The sequence below is a fragment of the Mycosarcoma maydis genome, chromosome 9, assembly GCF_000328475.2.
Source record: "Mycosarcoma maydis chromosome 9, whole genome shotgun sequence".
Taxonomy (NCBI): Eukaryota; Fungi; Basidiomycota; class Ustilaginomycetes; order Ustilaginales; genus Mycosarcoma; species Mycosarcoma maydis.
In genome coordinates this window covers 683,115-705,728 of record NC_026486.1, presented here as the reverse complement: position 1 = coordinate 705,728, position 22,614 = coordinate 683,115, and the positions used below count along the sequence as shown (strand labels likewise).

General features: G+C 53.2%; 7 protein-coding genes across 7 annotated transcripts in view; 4 read left to right on the top strand and 3 right to left on the bottom strand.

Annotated features, from left to right (window-relative positions):
- The window catches only part of UMAG_15087 (uncharacterized protein), a gene marked incomplete at both ends in the record, with an annotated part of 2,249 nt that extends 1,498 nt beyond the window's left edge, over positions 1-751 (top strand). The window contains one exon of the mRNA XM_011391824.1: positions 2-751. Coding sequence (XP_011390126.1) covers positions 2-751 — 750 coding nt within the window. The remainder of the gene's footprint in view (position 1) is intronic.
- A 163-nt stretch (positions 752-914) lies between these two features.
- On the bottom strand, positions 915-5,111 carry UMAG_03624 (uncharacterized protein; the record flags this gene model as incomplete). The annotated part of the gene is made up of 1 exon (XM_011391745.1): positions 915-5,111. The coding sequence occupies one exon, from the start codon at positions 5,109-5,111 to the stop codon at positions 915-917; it is 4,197 nt and encodes a 1,398-aa protein (XP_011390047.1).
- An 811-nt stretch (positions 5,112-5,922) lies between these two features.
- UMAG_03623 (uncharacterized protein) lies at positions 5,923-8,661 on the top strand (the record flags this gene model as incomplete). The annotated part of the gene is made up of 1 exon (XM_011391744.1): positions 5,923-8,661. The coding sequence occupies one exon, from the start codon at positions 5,923-5,925 to the stop codon at positions 8,659-8,661; it is 2,739 nt and encodes a 912-aa protein (XP_011390046.1).
- A 185-nt stretch (positions 8,662-8,846) lies between these two features.
- UMAG_03622 (trans-2-enoyl-CoA reductase (NADPH) TSC13) lies at positions 8,847-9,779 on the bottom strand (the record flags this gene model as incomplete). The annotated part of the gene is made up of 1 exon (XM_011391743.1): positions 8,847-9,779. The coding sequence occupies one exon, from the start codon at positions 9,777-9,779 to the stop codon at positions 8,847-8,849; it is 933 nt and encodes a 310-aa protein (XP_011390045.1).
- Positions 9,780-10,288: 509 nt separating this feature from the next.
- On the top strand, positions 10,289-12,346 carry UMAG_03621 (uncharacterized protein; the record flags this gene model as incomplete). The annotated part of the gene is made up of 1 exon (XM_011391742.1): positions 10,289-12,346. The coding sequence occupies one exon, from the start codon at positions 10,289-10,291 to the stop codon at positions 12,344-12,346; it is 2,058 nt and encodes a 685-aa protein (XP_011390044.1).
- A 2,323-nt stretch (positions 12,347-14,669) lies between these two features.
- Positions 14,670-17,768, top strand: UMAG_03620 (uncharacterized protein; the record flags this gene model as incomplete). The annotated part of the gene is made up of 1 exon (XM_011391741.1): positions 14,670-17,768. One exon carries the CDS (start codon positions 14,670-14,672, stop codon positions 17,766-17,768), a length of 3,099 nt encoding a protein of 1,032 aa, XP_011390043.1.
- A 1,577-nt stretch (positions 17,769-19,345) lies between these two features.
- UMAG_03619 (uncharacterized protein) lies at positions 19,346-21,067 on the bottom strand (the record flags this gene model as incomplete). Its single annotated transcript, XM_011391740.1, has 1 exon — positions 19,346-21,067. One exon carries the CDS (start codon positions 21,065-21,067, stop codon positions 19,346-19,348), a length of 1,722 nt encoding a protein of 573 aa, XP_011390042.1.
- Between the last annotated feature and the right edge of the window lie 1,547 nt (positions 21,068-22,614).

Sequence of the window (22,614 nt, the reverse complement as noted above, 5' to 3'; positions counted from 1 at the left end):
GCAGCTGCAGAGAGAGAGAAGGTTGCGATTGCGTGCTCAAGCTGAAGCGCAGGCCACTGTCAAGAAGACCAGGACCGAAGCTAAAGCAGTGGAAAAGCCAAACTTGAGGTCGAGCGAGGTGGCAAAGGCGGGGCAGAGTCGTAAAGGCAAGCGGCTGCTAGATGCACTGGAGGATGAAAACCTGGAGACAGGCAGCGCGTCAACAATTCTCGAGCGCGCAAAAGGCAAAGTGTCGGAGTGGATAAAGTCGATCAGCAGCGAACCGGGGTTGAGCTTTGATTCGGAGGATGTATCCAACAATAGTGCCAGATGGCTCGGTCAAGAGGATGACGAGGATGCAACATCAAAACACACAGCTCCGACACAGCGAGAGCAGCGACTCAATCGGGCGTCTTCGGTGTCAAGTAGCAGCAAGCAGCGCCTCCGTCCGACCACTTCGCCACCTCCTGCATCAGCACCAGTGCCAGCCGCAGACGGAACATCACAAGCTCCATTCATAGACCATGCGCAGATCGACCCTCGCCTGTTCCAATCCGACCCAGCAGCAGCCGCGTTCGCAACGGATGACGATGAGGAAAGATTGGTCCAAGGCTATTTCTCCCGATTCGCCACTGTTACTGGTGCCGATCAGAGCGCAAATGTGCTGCGAGATGCTAATGCTGAACGTGCGCTGTCGAAGCCAAACGGCGACGCGGACGGCCCAACATATGAGGCTGGCGTCGAAGGCGATGATTATTACTTTTCCACGTGACACGTGATTCGTGATTGTCATGGACAAATGCTTTCATACACGCACACACATATGGCACATGCGCAAATTATACCCTTTCATCGCTTGTTCTCACGATTCACAATTGACGATAATGTTTGCTTGACAATCGCAGATGTGAGACCAGCAAGCAAGTGCGATGGGTTCAGGTCTCGGAAATCGCAAACCAAGCGTCTCTAGCGTCGACCGCATAGCTTCTGACCGAACGAATTTTGTCGTCGATACCGATCTTGTGCTTGCCCAGATGCTTGAGGACGAGATTTCTCAACGGGTGCAAGTGGTGATGCTGCAGCCCACTGTCTGAGCGCTGCGTTGAGTGGGTAGCCTCGTCGTCCTCCGGTACTTTGGCGGCCAAGCTAGTCAAGGTGCGCAGAGCGGCGATTCGCGTCGCAGGCGGGGTGTACGGCGTGGGCTCGATATTGCAAAGGAGCTTGGTAACAATCGAGTTGAGATGCGCTGCAATGAGCGCAGTAGGATCGAACTGTGGAGCCGAAGGAGGTAAGGATGACGGAGGCGCAAGTTTCTTGCCTACTTCGCTTGCGACCGTGATGGCGTTTGCAGCGGCAGAACGCGCCTTGGAATCAGGAAGCGCGAGCGCCTGGATGAGCAAGGGAAACACACCTTCCAGACGCTCTACCAGCATCGTGGACGGTAGAGAGGGTAAGAGACCCGCGAGCGAGACGAGGTAGATGGTCTTGGCGTCTACATCAGCCTCGCCGTGCGAGTGCGAACAATGCTCACCATCAACATGGTTGTGACGATGCGCGAGCTTGGCCGCACTCGAATAGCTCTCGAGCAGGCGCGGAAGCAACAAGGAGAACAGCTTTTGCTTCCATAGCAGTCGCACCGTGAAGCCATTCTCCTTGGTTGTGATGCCGTCTTCACCGACACCCACAATAGTCGACAAGTCGCGAGCGGCTGCTCGCGCAAACTTCCAGTCAACGCTCTCCTCGGTCTTTGCAGGCTGTGATGCTGTGGCCACAAGTTGAGTCGCTCTTTTTTGCCCGGCGATACCACTCGCAACGTCATCAAAGATTTCGATCAGCACGCGATTCAACATGGCCTCGGAAAGCTTGGATGATTTGATCACAAGCGCACGCGATAGCCACATCCACATCTGCAGCGCCACCCGTCGTTGTCTCGCCGAGCATGCAGTAGTGGAGGGATTCTTGATATGCGTGCCCCAGAACGTGTCGAGCAGATCGAGGAAAGCCGGTTGCGTCTCGTCAATGAACTTGTTCGTCAGCGAAACTGCCATCCAGAATGCACTGTTGAGTTGGAGAGCTTGCGAAGTCTGGCCCATCGTATAGTTAGTGCTGCCTTTGTCAGCATTTGAGCTGGCCGCAGCCAGCGTCCAATCAAGCAGAAGAGAGAGCGAAGCCAAGGCTGCGTCATGTTTTGACATTGTTGCATCTGCTGAAGCTGACAGAACAACAACACCGGCAGCTGGGCCAGAAGCGACAATAGCAGCTGCGAAAAGCGCCACAGCATTTCTGCTTGCCATAGCAAAGTGGTCGTTTTGAGATGCCGGTGAAGGCAAGAAGGGCGCAAACGACTGTTCCAATGGCGAATTAGCAGCAATGAGAGATGCGCCCTCCACATTTTCACCGCTTTCCACAAAGGTCGACTGACGTTGAACAAAAGTCTGGTTGAGACTGGCCAAGAACTCGCGTTGACGACTTGTGTCGAGTAGCTTGACAAACGTGCCAAGCAGCGCGGCCGAATCCGCGACGACAGCCGGATGTGCAGCGATGCTCACCTCTGCATTTGCTTGGTCCGTGGCACTGCCAAGGCTTGACAGCGTCAAGCTGACCAGACGAGAGGGAAGCGTGTGGGCGTACTTGACAAGATCAAGATGGCCGTTTTGTTTCTTGAGGTCGACCATTGTCTGCAAAGTGAGGATGAGTCCGCGTGCATAACCCAAGTTGGCCTCATGCAGGGCGCTGAGCTGCTCATTGAGCATGGAACTGGATTTGCCTTCTTCGTTGGTTTTGGTGACGCCGAGGACAATATCCCTCTCGCTGCTAGGGCCATCATGCACACCGGTTCGACAACACAGTTCGAGCTTGGTGAAAAGTTTCACCACCACAGCTTCGAAGAGAAAAGGCGCGACACAGAGGCGTGACAGGGCACCAAGGCTGCGCCTGATGCTTGCTTTGATGAGGTCCAGCTCGGCTGCGGTGTCGTCCATGGCATTACCTGTCGTTCGTTGTTCTGGGTCATCGAAAAGTTGAATCCGGTCCGGCAGCTTTTCGAGCAAGACGGGCAGAACGACCTGTTCGATGATCTTGGCTGTTGGATTGATTGCTGCGAGCGTAGAGGCAGTGCGTTCGTTAGAGATGACCTCGATGGCACAAAGTGCTTCTTCACGGACGTCGTCGCCGATAGAAGAAGTCAGCAAGGAGGCGACTTGGCGCGTGAGGAAGCTCAGCTCGTCAAAGTCAAGGAGAGGCTTAATTGATTTCGAGAGGGATACTTCGTCATTTTGCGTGCCAGTGGTGCCAGTGCCAGTGCCATTGCCATTGCTGCTGAGAATCGAGATGGATACGATCGACGAAAAGACAAGCATAGCAGACCGGCGATAGGACGTAGATCGCAGGCCATTCGACAGGCAGCTGAGCAGCTCAGACAGGAAAGGGTCCAAGGGTCGATTATCGCCGGTGTAGCTGCGACCCGGAGCTGTGCTTGGAAGCAGCTGACCAGAGCCAATCTCGCTTGCAGCAGATGAAGGCTTGGTTTTGGTATTACCGTCCTCGTTGGCTCGCGCAAGCTCAGCGTGACGGTATACTTTAGCAAGGGCATCGAGCAGTTCACCAATACCGGCCAGGATGGGAGTGCGCTGTGCCAGATCTTCCGGGTCCGCGAACATCTTGATCATCTGGTCCATGAATCCATACACGGCCAGGTAGGCTGTACTAGCAGAAGCGCGCACAAGACACGAGAGCACCCGGATAGCTGCCTTTGCCAGCGACTTGCCTGGCTCCTCGAGCTCGACCAAGCAGTCATGTACCATTCTTGGAGCAATGCCTTCGGGTGGGTCCACACCATGGTAGAGAACGTGAAGAAGGATGGTCAGGGTGTCGACAGCCAGGTCGCCGGTCTCGTCGTCGGTAGCGTGAAATATTTCGATTTTGAGGCCCTCCCAAAGTTTGGTGGCATTTGCGAGCGCTGCAGCGCGTCCATACACAGGCATCGCAGCGATGAGGGTGCGAAGTGTATCGAGCTTGGCAGCACCACCTGCGGCACTGAGCTTTTCAAGTAGAAGCGGGTAGCCGTGCGGTGCCAAGGCGGGCGATGCACAGATGGCGGCACGCAGAGCCACTTTGAGATCGTCCGAGGTAATGCCGTAGGGGTCATCGGGTGGCGGACGGAAGGTGATGGGAAAGTAGCAGAAGGTAATGTCGAAGAATCTTTCAGTCATTTCACGATCCATGACCCACTCGGTTAGCAGCACCTTGTCGACGCCAAACAGAACCATGAGGTTGCGGGGATCCTTTTCGCCTTGGACCATCTTGACGTAGCCTTGCAAGAAGTCTTTGCCTTGGCACGTTTCCGATCCCGAGATTAGTGCATCGGCATCAGCGACTGGGTCGACCTGCATGGGATGGGGAGTAGCAGATGTAGATTGGGTTGGCTGCTCATCGGCAGCGGAGGAAGTCGAAGATCGATACGCCTTTAGTGCATCTCTGTGATGTGCGACGAGGCTATCGAGAAGTCGGAAAATGATGAAGCGAAGACTTTGAGGATGGTTGGTTGCGATGACATGGGAGAACAGAGCGTCGGCAACAGCGTGTGCCTGCTCCTGACCAAAACCTTTGACCGGAGGTGGAGAAGTGGGTGCTGTGTCGGCTGATGCTGCGGTCGTCGCCTTGCATGCGCTAAGAACGGTGAGAGCATTGAGCGAGCTGACGAGCATTGCGCTGCCCTGAAGCGTCTTTTGCTCAGCTTCGTTCTTGCGTGCGCTGGAAGCAGTATCCGGGACCACCTCGGGAGCGTTTGCAGAGCGAACAAAGTTATCCGATATGAGGACGCCATCTGCAATCTTGTCTGCAAAGAATGAAGAGAGCGTACGTACGGCTTGAATAGTGAAAATGCTTGCGAGTGGCTGCTTGGACGGCGGTAAAGGTGCCGAAGTATCGAGAAAATGACAGGTGATGTAGGAAAGCAACTGAACTGCGCGAGTTCTTGTGTCCTCCTCCTGAGAAGTGAGGTATTCCCCGAGAAGACGGACGATACCAAGCAGCGAGACAGAGCCATTTGCTAGATCATCGACGATGGATGGTGGCAGTTGTTGAAAAGAGCCAACGATGAAGGCTCGAATGGTCTGTGATAGATCCGACATGTTGACAAGGTGACCTTACGTGGGTCGGGTGTCGAGATGGCTGGACGAAGGAGGTTGACGAAGGGTGATTGTTGTGGATACAAACGAGCAACGTGAATCGCCGTAAGTCACTCGATCTACAATCACGAATCGTGAATCACGAAGCAAATCTGGTTGGACAAGGCGATTCGTAAGTCGTGGATTCGCGAACCTGGAACTTTATCAAAATCACGAATTCTCGAATCACGAATCTCGAATCTCGAATCTCGAATCTCCACAATTGTGAATCACGAATCGTGAATCGTGAATCGTGAATTTTGCCTTTGGTCTTTTCTTCTCGTCTTCTAGCCACGCAGCGAGTCACGAGTGAAGCTTTGGAATGGATTGTGCGAACAACCAACCCTAACAACGATCTGATACCTTTCTGGAGCCACGCAGATCACAAAGTCAGGCACGACAAAAGTGACAGCACAGAGATGAGCCGATGCACCCAAATCGTGAATCACGAATCGTGAACCATGCCGGGGAATCACGAATGCCTCCACAAACTGGCTGCGGCAGCACAAAGTACAAGTCACGAGTGCCAACAGACGATGCACAAGCCACGCTCTGTATCAATCAAGGATACTAGTATCCACAGTCTACCTACCGCTGTGCTACGTGGTTGTTGCTTGCCGGTGACGATCTCAGGTTCAAGCAGCTGCGCTCATTGAATCTGCGAGAATCGTGAATCTGCTCGTTGGACCTCTGACATCGCCGAATTAGTTCGAGCAGCAAGCGCTCCGTGGTACGGGCACCGATGCAAATGTCAGAGACAATTCGGGACTCATCCATGGGTCCTGAGCTGGACCACGGTGGCGTGAAAGCTGATACGGTACCTCTTTCTCATCTTCCGCGCATAAGAGTATGCATCTCTAACGCTTCCCTTCCAGAAGCCATCTCGCGTGGTGTCGCAGAACTCGTTAGTCATCATATACGGCCCGATGCGCTCCACCTTCACCAGTCAGACGAGCCCATTGCGGCCAGTGGGTCTGCTGACATAGGCGCATCGTCTTCAAGCTTTTTGCCAGCGGCTTCATTTTGGAACTGGAACCTGAAGTTTGTCGAGTCCACCTCTACTTTGCACCATGACTCGTCATCCGACTCGTCATCCAACTTGAACCGCCTCACCTGGTGCTGCTCTACCTCATCTGGCACCTTCGCTGCTCATGCCGGAGAGCGTCCAGACCATGCTCAGCTGATCGACACACCGTTTGTTATTACCGCGTACTATCACCCAGACTCGCCACACCTTGCCTACAGGGCTTTGGGCCACGTCCTGGGAGCTGCTAAAGACTGTATGTCACTTGATGCCGATCAGGATCCATCATCGACGCTGTATCCGCGCCTGTTTTCCAGCTCCACAGCTGGCCTCTCACTCTCACCCGAAGCTGCTTACGCGAAGCTCAACATCGTTCAAACAGCGGACTATGAAACCATCGGTACCATGATCGACTGTTCGCGCAACGGTGTGCTCAACGTTCGCTCCACAAAATACCTGATCCGCACTCTGGCTCTGCTGGGCTATAACATGCTGCAGCTTTATACCGAAGACACCTACGAAATTGATGGCGAACCCTTTTTCGGCTACATGCGTGGCGGATACTCTCAATACGAGCTACGCCAGATCGATGACTATGCGGCACAATTTGGCATTGAAGTCATTCCTTGCATTCAAACACTCGGCCACTTGGGTCAGATGCTTCAATGGCCCAGATATCTTGGCTTGCGCGATACAGCCGAGGTTCTCTTGCCAGAATGGCCTGAAACGTACGTCATTCTAGAAAAGATGATCAGGGCTGCAACAGCGCCTTTTCGAAGCAAACGCATCCATCTTGGCATGGATGAGACGCACGGCCTAGGTCATGGTAGATACTACTCGATCTATGGCCATCAGAACAACAAAACAGGCAGTCAGATCTTCGTAGAGCATCTTGCAAAGGTGACTGCCATATGTGAGTCACTCGAGCTCGAGCCGATGATCTGGTCCGATATGCTGTTCTGTCTTTCTGCTCGCAACAATTCGCTTGTGGGCTACTACGACTCTGATCAACCAATCGATGGAAAGCAACAAGGGATCCCTGCCAGCTGCAGCCTTGTCTATTGGGACTACTATCACACGTCTGCGACGAGCTACGAGAAACGAATCAAGAATCATGAGGAGTTACGCGGTGCGAGCCCCTGGCTGGCCGCTGGTTCTTGGACCTGGTCGCGCTTCTGGACCGCTTTGCCCTTCACCTTCCAAACGATTTCTGCCAACCTCAAGGCGGCAAAGAACTCGGCTGGAATCAAGCATGTTTTCCTGACCATCTGGGGAGACGAAGGCAATGAGGTAGATCTTTGGTCGTCGCTCCCTGCTTGGTGCTACTACGCCGACCATGCGTATACAACAAAGTCATCTCTCGACCCACAAGCAAGGCCGGCCGAAAGTGGACTGGACGTTTCACTGTTGAAGAGCAAGTTTGACGCGATCGTGGGCGGTGATTGGGACGATTTTGTGCGCGCCTCTGCGATCGACGATACAACAAAGTTTGGATTGGACGTCGCCGAAGACGACAAAATCCACTTTGCTCCAAACACCAGCAAGTGGATGTTATGGAGCGATCCGGTGCATAGCTTTGCCGAGACGACACTGGTTGCCTCAAGCTTTGATGCGGAGCAGCACTATGCCAATATCGCCTCTCAGCTCAGTCAGAGGTTGGAAGGCGTCACAATGGAAGAAGCACTTCAGAACCGCAACGTTCTTGTGGTAAGGCCGGGTCAGGCGCAAAGTGGTGACAAGAGTCAAACTGCCGGAGGGCTGTTCGGAGCAGCTGCGTCTTTGATCTCGGGAATGACAGGCCGAGGTGGGGTGGCTGGAGCGGGAGGAGCAAAGACGGTACGCATCCTGTCGGATCATCCTTTTAATGCGCGGCTCGAACTAGCGCGACTGGTCGCACATACACTGTCGCTGAAAGCCAATTTGCGACAGAGACTGCACCAGGCGTACGCGTCTGGCAACTGGCCGCAGTTGGAGCAGCTCAACCGACGCACAGCGAGGTGTCTGGATGCGGCAAGAAAGCTGTGGAAGTACCATCGCGAGTTGTGGATGTCCATGTACAAGCCGCACGGCTGGGAGACACTGGAACTGCGGTATGGAGGTCTGGTCTCACGCCTCGATACGCTACATCGACGTGTAGGCGCATTTCTGGAACACGTGCTCTCGCCCCACAACGACGAGACTGATGAGAATGATGCAGTACAACAGGCGGCCCGAAGAGCTGACGTCTTGCTACCGAAACCAGTCCATATAGACGAACAAGATCTCACAGACAGCTCTCAGCGATCGTCCGTCGATCAGGACGCTAGCGACGCCGACCAAGGCCAGGACGACGACTCGATGCGGCTCGGCACTCGGACAAGCAAACGTGACTGGGGCTGGCAGCACGAGGTGACGAGTCTGCCAGAGCTTGAAAAACCACTGCATCTGGTGTACAGCAGTGCAGAGCAACTGCTCGACTATCATCGTGTGTCTCGCCCGACCTACTGCTGATGTACACTCCTAACTGACGTAAGCTCTCTGACGCACACCATGGAACTACCTTGGACTGTATTCAAAGCTCTCGTCCTATCTGTCCTATCTGATTCGTATGTGTTCTGCCGATCGAGCCAAGATAAACCTGTACGAGATACACGTATCAATGCTTGAATTTAGATATGACAAATGTCACATGTCTGTCAAGCAATGAAGGGGAACATGGCTTTGCGCTTGGGGTACTCCTTGCCGAACTCCTTTTTGTAGTTCTTGTGCTTCTTGACCGCCCAGACCCACATCTGAGCTGTGCTAACGGCGGCGAACAGCGCGCTAGCAGGGTTCAGCGTGAGCACTGTGAATGCAGCCCAAGCGAGGAACTCGAAGAAATAGTTGGGGCAAGAGACCAACTCGAAGCCGAAACCGCGCGGGATCTTTCTGACTTTGGTACCAGCGGGGCGGAGATTCTTCAAAATGATGTGAGTGTAGCCGTTGGCGAGCTCGGCAAGAACCATAACAGCCGCGGTCGAGTAGATGAACGTGGTGTTGTCCTGAATGGTACCAGCTACAGAGGCAGCAGAGAACCAAGGAGAGTAGACGAAAGGCGCCAAGAGGAAGCCCGAGAGAAACCAGTAGTGAGTCGAGTTCTTGAAAATATTGAAGAGTGGCATAGTTCCGTTGCTGAATCGATGAACGAAAAGCGTCTCGAGTTCACGCTTGACGTAGTGAGCAACAGCGAGAGAGACAGCTACGGTCTGCATCTTGGACGGCACGAAGTCGCGCTTCCAGATTTGGGGACCAAAATAGTAGAAGAGAGGATGGATCAAGATGGGCCCAGCGTATTCAGTGAGGAAGACGGTTCTCCAAGCAATCTGAGGACCGAGGTCCTTGACGTAGAGCGTTTGACCTGCAGAGATGCCTAGATCGACAAGCGACTTGTCATCATCGAGAAGAGGCTTTCTGTCTTGCGTGGTGATACGCTGACGTTCGACGGTGAGTTTGCGAGAAGATGAGGCGATCTGCTTCTTAAGTTCGGCAAGAGTGGCCTTTTGAGACGAGAGCGACACGGTTAAAGGGAACCCCTTGGATGCGGGCTTTCCAGGCGCTGAGCGCTTTTCAATGGTGATGGTGAAAGCCATCTTATCGGATTCGTGATGGTGGTCAAGGTGGTAAGAAAACACAGACTCGGTACGACCAAATTTGAAGCATCTGGTGGCCCAAACGCTGCTTGGTGCTTGGTGCTTGGTGCTTGGTGCCTCGCTCGCTTCTGTTGTTGGTAAAAAAAACAGACAAAACACAACGTAACGCCTGGACGACAGTTTTGAGCTTGGTTACCGCCATTACTTCCATCAGCGTAATTCACGATTCTAAATCGTCATAATCACAAATAATGCCGACCGAGCCTCTCTGGCACGTCGTGACTAAATTCGTGATGGCACAGATTCAAGCGTGACCGTCTTCCGAGTTTCTGATGTGTTATTTTTTTCTCTTTTTCTGTTTTAGGTTCGCGGGGGATTCGTGATTCACGATTCAGATTTGAGAAGAAAGCGTATGATTGCAGATGCAGTAGAGGTTCACCATCTTGAGAGCCGCAGTGGCTCTGTCCGATAGAGACACTTGCAAATATCGTCGAGCGCACCGCATTGATATGACCGACTCGGCAAGCCAAACGACATCGGGCGTAGAGGCCGCGTTTCTTGGATGGTTTCGCCGATCAGGCGGTGCATTGGACCCCCGATGCCGCATCCAACCCATCCCTGGAATGGGGCGCGGTATGGTGGCAAAAGCACCGATCAACGTTGGCGAAACCATCTTTGTGATTCCTCGGCACATTCTGCTCAATCTGAGCACCTCAACACTTGCTCAGAGGTGTAGCGAGGCTGAAGCGTCACTAGCATCCACAGCACGAACTGGCAGCTCTCAAGCACTCTCATGGAAGCAGATCAGCATGATGGGATGGTTGCCGCTTATCCTTGCCATGATGTACGAGCGGAGGAGAGCTGCTCGTGTCTCTTCATCTACCGAAAACCTACCTCAAGATGGAGACGTGTCGATGGAAAATGTAGAAGCCTCTGCTTCGTCATGTTCGAATGTCGCTAGGATCGAAGGCACAGATGCTGAAGGGTTACATCATCGCCACACCCCTCGAGCACATGGGGAGCAGACATGGGGGCCCTACCTCGACATTCTGCCCACAGAGTTTAGTACGCCCATGTTCTGGCAAGAGAAAGATCTATACCATCTCTCGGGCACTTCCATAGCCGACAAAATCGCAAGAGATGAGGCTGAGGCAGACTATCACAACAAGGCAGCCCCCTTCATCCGCTCCTTGCCAAGCATCTTCATGGAAGGAGTGGCTGAAGAACAGCGCGATGCAGAATTTGATCAGTGGTATTCACTCGAGACATACCATATCATGGGATCAAGGATCTTGAGCCGCAGCTTCCATGTCAAATGCCGCAAAAAGGGCTTGGAGGGCAAAACAGTTGACATGGACGATCTCAATGGTGACGAGGTAGTGGAAGAAAACGCAGACGAATCAGAAGCGGAAGTCTTGGAAGACGAGGGAGAAGTGGAAGCCCATCAGATTGGGGCTGGTAACGAAGCACAGATGCAGGACGACACGAACGAGGGCAGCGATGCCGAAGGCGACAAACATGATGATGTTGACGACGATAACGAGGACGACGACGATGACGACAACGACGACGATGACGACGATGAGGAGGAACAGGAGAATGTTGCCGACATCTCTATGACGCCCATGGCTGATATGCTCAACGCGAAATTTGAGTCGGACAATGCTCGCTTGTTCTACAAGTCTCACGTGCTGGAAATGCGTGCTACTAAGCCGATCGCGGCAGGCGAACAGATTTTCAACACGTACGCTGATCCACCCAACAGTGATCTACTTCGTCGATACGGTCACGTAGATGAGCCGAATGGCAACGACGTTGTGGAACTCGACGCAAAGCTTGTCGTTCAAGCTGCCGTCAATCGTCTTTCGACCCTGCTAGACTCGAGCGCACAAGAGCTACACAAAGACCTGGAGGCGCGACTCGAATGGGCCTGTTCTTCTCTGGGAATTGACGAAGTATTCATCCTCAACTATCTCTTTGCTCCAGCCACCAAGGCACCTCACCGTGCACAACCGGAACGTCCTTCGACCAAGGAACTCAAATCTGCTGCTACTGGTGGTGGCATATCGGAGGAGATGATAGCCCTCACCCGCATTCTCTGCCAGTCTCGCGATGCGTTCGAAAAAGCCAAATCCAAGGGCAAAGGTCCCAGCGCACGTGTTGAAGCTCAGGAAGAGCACATTCTTGCCGGAAAGGGCACCAAGGTTCGCGTTGCTGCGAGTCAGATCATGATGGATGCGATTGACCTGCGACTCAAAGAGTACCCTAACGGAGCCAGCATAGAAGAGGAAGAGGCCAAGCTGTACGGGGCTCGAAAGAGCGAGGTGGATGGGGAAAACGAAAGACGTGCGTTGGTAGTGCGACTAGGTGAGAAAAGGGTTCTGCTGGATCAAAAGCGAGTGCTGAAGTACGTGCTTGACAGGATTCATGAAGCAGAAAAGGAAGCAGCAGCCAAGGACAAGACTAGCAAACAAGATGTCGGCAAGAGAAAGGGGGGAAGTGGCAGCTCCAGCAGCAACAATCCAAAAAGCAAATGGATTAGCCATACGAAAAAGCAGCGCCGTTGATCAGCGTTGCTCATATCTGTATCTTTTGCTGGACGATCTGTAATGACGAGTTGCATTCTCCTGCGTGCGGACGTGGGACACGGGAGGCCAATCACGAATCGCACCACTTGATCGCCGATCTCTGGGTTTCTTGGTCGTCCTCACAACTCCACGCTTTGCTAAAGAAAAAGTCAAAAAATGGTTGCCGATTCTTTTGATTTTGGTGCATGTGATCCAGTTTCGTGATTCAAATCCACGATGCGGCAGCTCCCGCAAATCAGCTCGCTTAGAATCAACTTAGGTGAATGTGCAGACTAAGGCTACAGTCGTGAGTCACTTCGGAGATGACAGCCTCAGCTGATAGATCAGCTGGCCAGACAACAGGCTAACTTATTTCAAGACTGCACATGACGCCATGACACCCGCGACCAAATGCACAGAGTCATGAGGTTATATGTACGTAGCACCGTCTCGTACGTTGGAGTGTCTACTTTGAAAAGAGGCGGGATCTGGTGACTACTGTATAGCTGGGGGACCATCGCTTTTCAGTCTGGCAGCTGTGAATGCAATGGCAGCATAAAAAGACATGCACGATGTGGCGGATGCTGTGATGAGGCATGTGGTCTAGGCTAATGTTGACGAGGTGGAAGACTACCGCCGCATGAATATGAGAACGGGCTGGTCTGCTGTTCCCCGTGATGTTCAACGCTACTCCGCGTCTTGATCTGGCCAGCAAACACGCGATGGCTTGCTGCTGCCAGTTTCTTGACGTGTTGCGCTAACGACCAATGAGCTCATTCTGCCCCCGCAGAAGATCCGTGATCGACTTTCCAGCGATTCTAGGCTAGGCGAGTGGGAGTCTCAGCTCTTTCTCGAATGTTGGCAAGGAATCGGCAAGTGATCGTGTGCCTTGCTTGGCCCCAGATGAACCGATCAACAATCCGAGTGGCCTCTTGCTCCAACCATGTCGTGGGCTGTCAGCCCCCAGAGCCGAGTTTCACTTTTGTTTTGTTTGGTCGATAGGTTGACGGAAAGGTCGTCTATATATGCCTGTCTTGGTGCGGGCACACGAGTGTGAGCCTTTGAGGTCCATACGGTTTGGAACGGTCTGGAACCATTCAAGGCAGGGCTAACGCTGCTGCTCAATCCCGGTATGACGGAGCAAAACGGTATGCAGGCCAATCTTTGAGCCAAGCGTGGAGGCGAACGAGGTTAGACTGGAGAGAGCAAGCTAAAAGCCGAACACGAAGCATACACGATATGTCTGACATGCACGATTGCAGAGAGACGGGTAAAGGGTCACACGCCCAACATCTCGCCTCTTCAGCGTCGTGAGTCTGTCTGTATCGAGCGGCGCTCCAAATCTTGGCCTGGCCGCATGCCGTATCACGCACATTATGTTGTGTAGCTTTTGTTCTTATTAAAATTGTTTTTGTCGAGACTGACGACTGCTGGCTCGGTTGAGGCGCAGTATGGCTATGCTGTACGACGAGGAAAATGCAAACGCTTGTCTTGACATGTCGCCGTCGTTCGCACAGACTCATGACTCGCTGCAAGGGCTGTGGCCAAGGCGGCGTCTTTGCGCTTGTCTGAGTTATAGGGAACGACAGACGCAGATGAACGACGTCTGGTAAGATCTGTCTGTACCTTACCCCGCAAAAACTCAGACAAAGCAAGCATGAGACTGACAAGCTGGCACGCTTTCCGCGCCTTGTCTTGGCGACTCGTACGGTGCTTAATTTTCTTGCGGCTTGATTCATGAATCGCGCTAGCGTCAGCCATGAATGCATCCATCAACGTTGCGATTCGTGATTGATGGATCGATTGGGTTGGTTGGATGAGACTGCTCTCTGTTTCGGGTGTGCATGGCCAACTACCCCACACTCAGGATTCTTTCGTAACAGTCGTGGATATACAGTAAATGGTATAAAACAGAGACAAAGACCGGCCAATTTCAAAGCTGCTTCCCCTTTCCTCTGATCGCTGCTTATCTTTGACGATTGCGTGTACCCTCAGCTGCCCAAATCCTCTCGACCAACAGCACAACCAATCACCAACACGAAAGCGTGGATCGACAATTCGCAACAGTCTCACTTCTCTCACTTTCCATGAAACATTGATCCTCGACCCTCGAACCCTTTCGGTCACATACGTCGTCTTTGGTTTGTCCATCTCATCAGTCTCTTTCATCTCACGTACGCAAGCTTTTGTCTGCTTTTGTTACCGACATCAAGTTCTCCTCAATTGCTACTCTCTCTTTCAATCTGATTTACTCGGCCACGCCTTCACTCGCCTGCGCCGTCCACGCACCTCACACATTACCAACAGCTTGCATAAAGCGAACATGGCGTCTCACATTCCCAACAATACAACCGCTGCTACCATCAGGGCTGACCTTGACGACAATGACACTTCCATTGCCGGACAGACACGTTCGCGCAAAAAAATGTACAAGAACTGCGATCGCTGCCGTCAAGCAAAGCGCGCCTGCTCAGCACAATACGAAAGCATCGCACAGGCGCTTGCCAGCAAAGTCGCTTGTAACAACTGCAAGAAGAAAGGCCAGGTCTGCACTTTTAACAGCCTTATCCGATCCTTCGGCGGAATCCCTCTTGGCGGTCTCACCGGTGTTGCCTTTGCAGAGAGCCTGCAAGAGGCTACAAACGCTGCTCAGCCCGAGCAAGCCGAATCCGTAGCATCGACAACTCAGGACAAGTCCATGCCAGATGCCGATTCCAGCTCGGTTTCCAGCGAAGCAAGAAGAGACAGCCCTCATGACCCTATCCCACCCGATCAACCTCTCCAGCCTCAAGCCTCTGCCATCAGCAATGTCAATGCCGCTTTCAAGGTACTCAACCGCACTTATGCCGATGCTCAGCACCGCAACCATGACAATGACGATGACGATGACAAACAGCAGTATACCAGGGACAACAAACGAAGAAAATACTCTTCAGCCCAAGATAGCCACTCTACTTTTGCAAGCTTTGCCGATTTCGAGCAACAGACCAACACCGCCCTAGTTTTAAGCCGAGCGCAGTCGCCCTTGGCTTTTGAAAACGACGACAACGTCTTTGCATCCTCTTCGCAAGCCGGCCCTTCGCTCTTCGACATACTCGGCTTTGACATCTGGGGCACCGCGCCCAACGTGCGGCTCGCGCACAATGCAGATCGCATGCATCTCAACTCAGACCTGCTCAATGTTTACGAAGGTGCTGCCGAATCTGCCTTCCGCGTCTGGGTCACCGACGCGACCACCCCATACTTGCTCTGTGCCGACTCGTTAAATTCCTCCTCGGCGGCTATGGCGCTCAACAAAAAGGTTTGCTTGCTGGACCATGCCTCGAGACGTATCTTCAAGACTGACAATGCTGCGCGCAACGTTGAGAAACGCGTCTCGGACGCGTATCATGCTGTCTTGCTTGCCTATGCTGCCCAGTGGCCGCGTCATCGTACCAGTCAGACCAGCTCGACGCGCGCAGACTGGAGGCCTGACGAGGCACGCATCCGTCTCTCGCTTTGGAAGCAAGCCAGGGACAAGCTTATGGACGCCGCTGACGCTTGGTCCTTCCGAATCATTTTTGCGCTCATCCTCTTTGCTTGGACCGAGAAGCCGCGCGAAATGCCGGACAGCGAAGCATGGGACAGAGGCCAACATGAGCTACCCGCCCAGCTGCACATCCCTTCGCTCGACGAGAATAGCGCGCTTGACTCTTCCTCCTGGCAGATCCCGGCCGAAGCAAGTACCATGATGCTTGCAACTGCGATGCGCAAACTCAAAGCCTTTCGACTTAAGATTCAGCAACTCCGTCGCAAGGGAATCGATCTCTGGTCCACTGAAGAGCCCGGCCTCGAACCCAACCAGGTAGCCCACCGACAGGCAGAGGCGACACTCCTCGAAAACACCTACCACAACCTGTATTGGTTCGGCTGCATGATGGACACAGAACTCTCCGTGTTGCGCAAGTACGATGCCGTGATTGGTGACGAAGATGCCGATCTCACCGACCAAGTCTTATCGCCGCATCACGCCAATAGTCTGCATCACGAGACCGTAAGTTTTTCAGCCACTTCCAACTCTGGCGCTACCACGGCCAACAAGCCCCTTCGCAAGATATGGGACGAGGTGATTCCAGCCAACAGCCAAAAGAACCGCAACACTTTCGCCAAGAGTTGGCCATGCAGCGAGGAAGATGCAAAACGCACGCTGGTCTACGCAACACCGATTAAAGTGTTGCTCTTCCGCCATGTGGGTCGCCTGCAGTCAAGCTACTGGCGCCAGGCTCCGAGCGAGCAAATCGAACGGCAGATTGCACACGTCCTCTCTGTAATCCGACATTGGGATGAGACGTTTGCTCCTTTCTTTGCCAGCTGCGTTGCTCACCATGCTCAGCTTCCGCCCTCGATTCGATCTTGGCACGTCATCACTGCTACCAAGTGGAATCTCGCCGCCATCTTGCTTGTCGAGCTGGTGCAAACCATGGATCGTTCTGCGTCAAACCCATTCGACAATACAGATGAGTTTTTCGCCGAGCTCCGTTCCAAAGTGTGCAACCAGACCGCAGCGCTCATCCACGCTATCCAGCATTCGAGCCCTGCCGGCAGTACGCCCGATACCAACAAGTCCGAGCCTTCGTTCGACTTTATCGAATCGACCGGAAGTACCATCCTGCACAGCGATCCGTGGCCTGAGATTTCGGTCCATGGCTTTGCATGCGTCGCCAAGTCCGAGATTAAAAACTTTACCAAGTTGGTCGAGCAAGGCAAGTGGGACGAAGTGAGGTGTTCCGAACATCGAGTGGAGAAATGCATCTGGGCGCTGGAACAGCTGAGCAACCGCAGCGGCATGGCGGTTGATGCCAGTATCGAGGTGCGCAAGCTTTTGGAACTGCATTCGCCCTTGAGGAAGCAGCAGCAGCAGTCGCAACACCAAGACAAGAGGGATGGTGACATGGACATGTTGACCGATGACGTCTGGCAGTCGTGTCTCAAAATTCTGAGCGAAGGTGGCGGAAGCAATGATGCATCCTCCTCCTCACTCGATACACCAGAACTTGCCAGCCCGTTTGGCAATTGCGTCTGGCGAGATGTGCCGCTCTCATCGGTTGTTGAGCCCGGTCAAATGCATTCGCAACGCATGGACGACAATTTTCTTGATACATTAGCCGCCGCAAACGCTGAGACGCTTACCGACGGAGCTTCTTCGCGCGCCTCTTCCTACCGCTCCCTCTCGCCCCCGCTCACCACCGCCACCACGGTATCCTTGGACTACAACAGCTCGCTACCCACCTCGATATCCACCACCACCGTGGACACGACCGCGTCCATGGCACTGCTACCATCGCAGCCGCCAGTGACGCCGTTCAAACAAGACCATTCCGAAGAATTTGATGAATTCGCCCTACACTCTTTCAGCTTCGACAGCCATCAGTTACGCGTTTAGCAGCCTGCTCTTTCTCAAAAATTTCCACCTGCCAACACGATACATTCACATTCAGGATTAACCGTCCCATCACAGAATGTGCAACGTCGCCTTGATTGTTTTGTCTTGCGTTCGCTCTCTTGTACTCTTCCAGCCTGCGCTCATGATGTTGAAACAAGTCTGCCTGCCTTAGTACCTCTTTAAGTGTTTGTTCCTCGTCGATGTGCTTGTGGTGTCTGCTGTTACGGGCACGGGCGCCGTAGCATGGCAAGGTGGCACGGGTGGGGAGTGAACCACAGGGGTTTGCCACATGCAGGTCGTGTGGGCAGAGCACAGAGGGGTTTTCTGGATTCGGGTGCCACACGCAGGTCGTGGGTGCAGAGCACACACTTTATAAGACAGCACTTTCCTTCTTGTGGATGAGCTGGATCTCATCCACTCTACTATTCTTTGACCTTACTCGTGACTGTTTACTCGCCACTGCGAACCATCTACTATGTTACGTGTTATTTGTCTCGCGCAGCAATCTATACATTGCTGCCATATACGCTCGCGCCTCCAGGCGTGTGAATCAGCGTGACCAAGAGTCAGAACCTACACTGACACTGCAGCACTTGCACTGCAGATGGAAGCTCAACCATCACTCAGCAATCATATAGCAGAACACCGTCGTCAAGAACGCTCACGAGGTGCGCTGCATGCTAAACCGGGCTACGCCGCATCACCGCTGGGTGGGCGTTCAACGCATCCGGCCGATACCGCGTCCTGTCACGCATTTCCCCACTTAGTGCGTCATCCGCGCCAGTTGCGGTCTTCAGGCACAGGATTGTGACATCTGCCAGCTTTTGTGTCGCGGCGGCTGACCAATCCTGAACGCAGATATACGCCGTAGCCGGGACGAGATTTAATGGCTCAATTAATCACGAAATGACTGTCTACTTTGCTGTGCTCATTTACCTTCGCGGCTAAGCGTCACTCACTGGTTGAATACTAGATGCTTTTATTGCCTCCTGAGAGCTCGATGAGCTCCCTGCGCGCCGGAAAAGGGGGCTGGATGAGCGCAAGGGCGAGCGACAAGGAGGGAGTACAGGGCGGGGAGATTCGAGCGCTGGCGACGGCCAGCCTAGCGACAATCGTGAATGAGAAGAGAAGAAAATAACGTGCATTCATAAAACACGAATCTACAGCAAAAGTATTCTAGTTGGAGCCAATCTATCAATTTGCACTTTGGCGAGCCACTCCAGCCACGCCTTTGTCCTGTCAACACGCAACAGACCAGTGCGTGATGGCGCTTACTTTTGCCGACCAGTTTGAGCGCCAACAGCAACCTGCTGCAATCCGACCAACTGTAGCCTGGCCTCCATGCTCAGATCCCACAGGACCCTGTGCCGAATCGTGCTAGTCCTAGACAGGACCAGTCCCAGTGGGGTCGGTAATATCGGTGCAGAGAGGCAAAGCAGCACAGCGGACAGACAAAATAATCGTGAATCATGAATGAACCTGACGTGTGAAGGCCAAGTCTGTGAGATGCGCCGAAAACTAGAGAACCGCGAAACAACAGTAAGCATGGAGACCAGAGTGTAAGCGGCCCAGTGCGATCATGATTTGCGATACATGGTGCCTCGCTCTGCTTTCTCGTCTTGATCGGTGCGCCGGCCCCCATTTTGCTCCCGATCGCTGGCGAGAGCCTGCGCAAACTTGCTGCGTTGACGAATTTGAGGTCCTTTTTTGTAAAAAATGTATACTGGAATAGCTACGATGATGGCGAGGAAGGCCAGTAGAGTGCTCGCCCACTCGAGACCGAGTCGGTGATAGAGTGGCGAGGCATACATAGCCGAGATACCTGCGAGGAAGTCTCTTGCCAAGGCATTGCCTCCTGTTGCTGAAGCCGAGTATGGCCCGTATGCTGCTATTAAATAGTCGACCGTGGCGAAATATGCCGCAAAGTTCGCTATAGCAATAATGCACGAGAAGATCATTGGGGCGATCCAGTGAACTCGTGGAGGGCCGAGCGAGGTCCATGCGAATCCAAAGAGCCCCAAAGATTCGAGCGGCACTAGATACAGGAGCAGCCAGAGACGTGCCTCCGGTGTAAGGGAGTTCGGATCACGTACACGCCTCTTGCGTTCCCAGATGATCCTCGGCACGAAAATCAGGAATGCAAAAAGGTATCCTAGGTTGATCGGGATGAAGGCAAGACCGACTTGTACGGTACTAAAGCCCCATTGCTTGTAAACGAGTTGGAAGGACTCGAGAAAGATGAAAATGAGCATGTCCGAGAAACCGGAAAGCAGCGACAGGAACAGCACGATGGGCTCGCGCACAAACATCTCGAAGGGTCGGAGCCAGTAGGTGCCAATCTCCTTAATGCTGAACCGATCGGTTCTAACCTCGTTGGGTCCGTAAATGTTATGCTCGCCATTTTTGCGGCGACGCTTCGCCTCTCGATCTAGGAGGATCGTCGATCTGGTCTCGGGAACAAGGACGAAATGAGCAAGCTGAACCGCGCCTCCAAAGATGAGTTGGATCCAGAAGTTCCATTCGACCTTGAGGTACTGCTGGATGAAACCTCCAACGAAAGGTCCAATCGAGGTACCGCCAACCGAAGAGAGCACCACAAAGCTGACAGCAAATTGCTGCACATCTGGTTCCCAGAGATCAGCGACCATACCGAGAGTGACTGAGCCGCCGGCAGTGAAGAGACCGCCGAGGAAACGAGCTACAATGAGAGAGCCATAGTTGGGCGCCAACGCAGCAAGCACTTGCCAAATGTTGACGAGAAAGAGCGAAATTTGAAGAACGGGCCATCGACCTATTTCTTCGGACCAGGGAGCCCAAAGCTCGCATCCAAAGGCGTAAGCAACAAGGAATATCATCTGACCCACCCTGGCCGCCGCTTCGCTGACGCCGTACTTCTCGGCGACACCTGTAACAGCGTTCGGGTAGACGGACGTATTGAAGTTCATCGAGACTTGAACCACAAAGATGACGCAGAGAATCGCCCATTTCTTCCAGGTAGGATAAGAGTATCCCGTTGCGAGGTAACCAGCCCTTTCGGTCAGCACAATCTTGCCATCCTCCTCGCGTGGCTCGAGGTCATATTCACCTTCGCGCTGCTTCTCTTCATTGGTCTTTTGCAAATCGTTCTTTTCCCGAATTGCTTCGACATCCGCGGGAACGCTATCTTGATCTTGTGTTGTTGAGGCGACATCTTTGTTCATATTTTCGTTGCGTGCTGGTGTGTGGATGGTGGCAGTCTCCTCATCCGAGGAGCTGATGCGGGAGACCGGTGTCGCACTTGTGTGGGTATTGTCTGCCATTTTGTTTTGCAGAATACCTTATGACCAACAACTTAGGAGATCGTGATGGCAGAGGAGGAAAGGAAGAGCGACCAGACGGCAGGTAAAATGGTCACGGGTCAGTGAACCACACTTGGAGCAAGTTCTGGTGTAGGAGCCCCGGCGGAGAACCTGAACTTGGACTTGAAAGTTCAGAGTGTAATCACGACCAGGTTTGTAGTCACTCGTGCAAAGCTAGCTCCCTGCCGTACTGGAAGTAAATAAGAATGCCAGGGGCGTATGTGGACCGATGCTAGCTTATGACTTGCGCGAGAGGGCCTCAGTATCAGCTCACGAAACAGCATCATCAGTCTATGCTTCCAGCCCCGCTGCACAGCGGCAAGAAGACCAAACAAGGGTGTTAACTAAGCGACCTGTTACGGCTAAAGCATAGCGCTACATGACTCCATTCCACAGCCGCAGATCGACTAAGAGGTCTGCGTAAAATGATGACCCGCAAGCATCGAACGGTCGTGAGTCGTGGGTTCGTGGTTCAGTTCGCAATGTCCGCTGTTAACTAGCTCACTATTAGAAGCGGACAATTGTCAATGACAAGACACTCAGTGACTTTTGGTTTGGCTTGGCGCACGTTGGCAAGCGGCACGGTACAATCACGAATCGGAGAATAAACACGAATGAAACACACCTCCACGAAAAAACACCGATCATCAGGTGCAAGCACACCAGCACTCGTGATTCGTGATTGTGCATCTGACGCCGTTGGCTCTTGAGAGCCGTGCAAATCAAATGTCACGGCGTGCCGACTGTCGCACATCAAAGCGGCGGCCCAAGAGAACACGGCGGGACTGAGTGACGTGCCGCATTCCGCGCTCACCGCCCTTGGAAAGCCAGTAAACCAATCATTTGCCTGCTCGTTGGCCTTCACGATTGCTGATACGTTGCGAATGTCTCCCTCCCTTGATTGCTTTGTGGCGACCCGGAGATGATGCTGATCCACTCTTCGCCGTTTTCGAGGTTGCACGAGGCTGGCACACACGCACCATGCTACCAGTTGCGTGGATTTCAGCGGCGATTGATTGGTTTGCCACCTATCACGTCGGGAAAATCGTGAATTCGTTCGGCGCCTCTCACCTAGCTCGGTTTGTTTCTGCTCGGTCTGCCCAGTCACCGGCAGGTTGGTTCGATGTGCACAACTCACGACTGTTGCAGTTTGCATGAGGCTAGTGACGTATAACTTGGGCGAAACTACACACCGCAGCCGATGCCGGATGAATTTGGGCGATTCGCGATCTCTTGACGCTCAATCGTGAATCTTGAATGTTCAGTTATGCCAAATTACATCATCGCTGATCAAAACGACTTCGCTTAAGTTTACTTATCTACGGTGCTACGCCAACATCCATATCGCCTGTTCGATCTGACAGGGCCGGAGAAAATCCGTAATCCACGATTCACGATTCGTGCGTGGTTCTGTGTGTGTAATCAACATGTCCCCGCATTGCCGTCTTCTACCTTTTGAAGGCTTCTCATGGTCACGAGTTTGAATCGCTCGTGTCGACAGGTTGTCG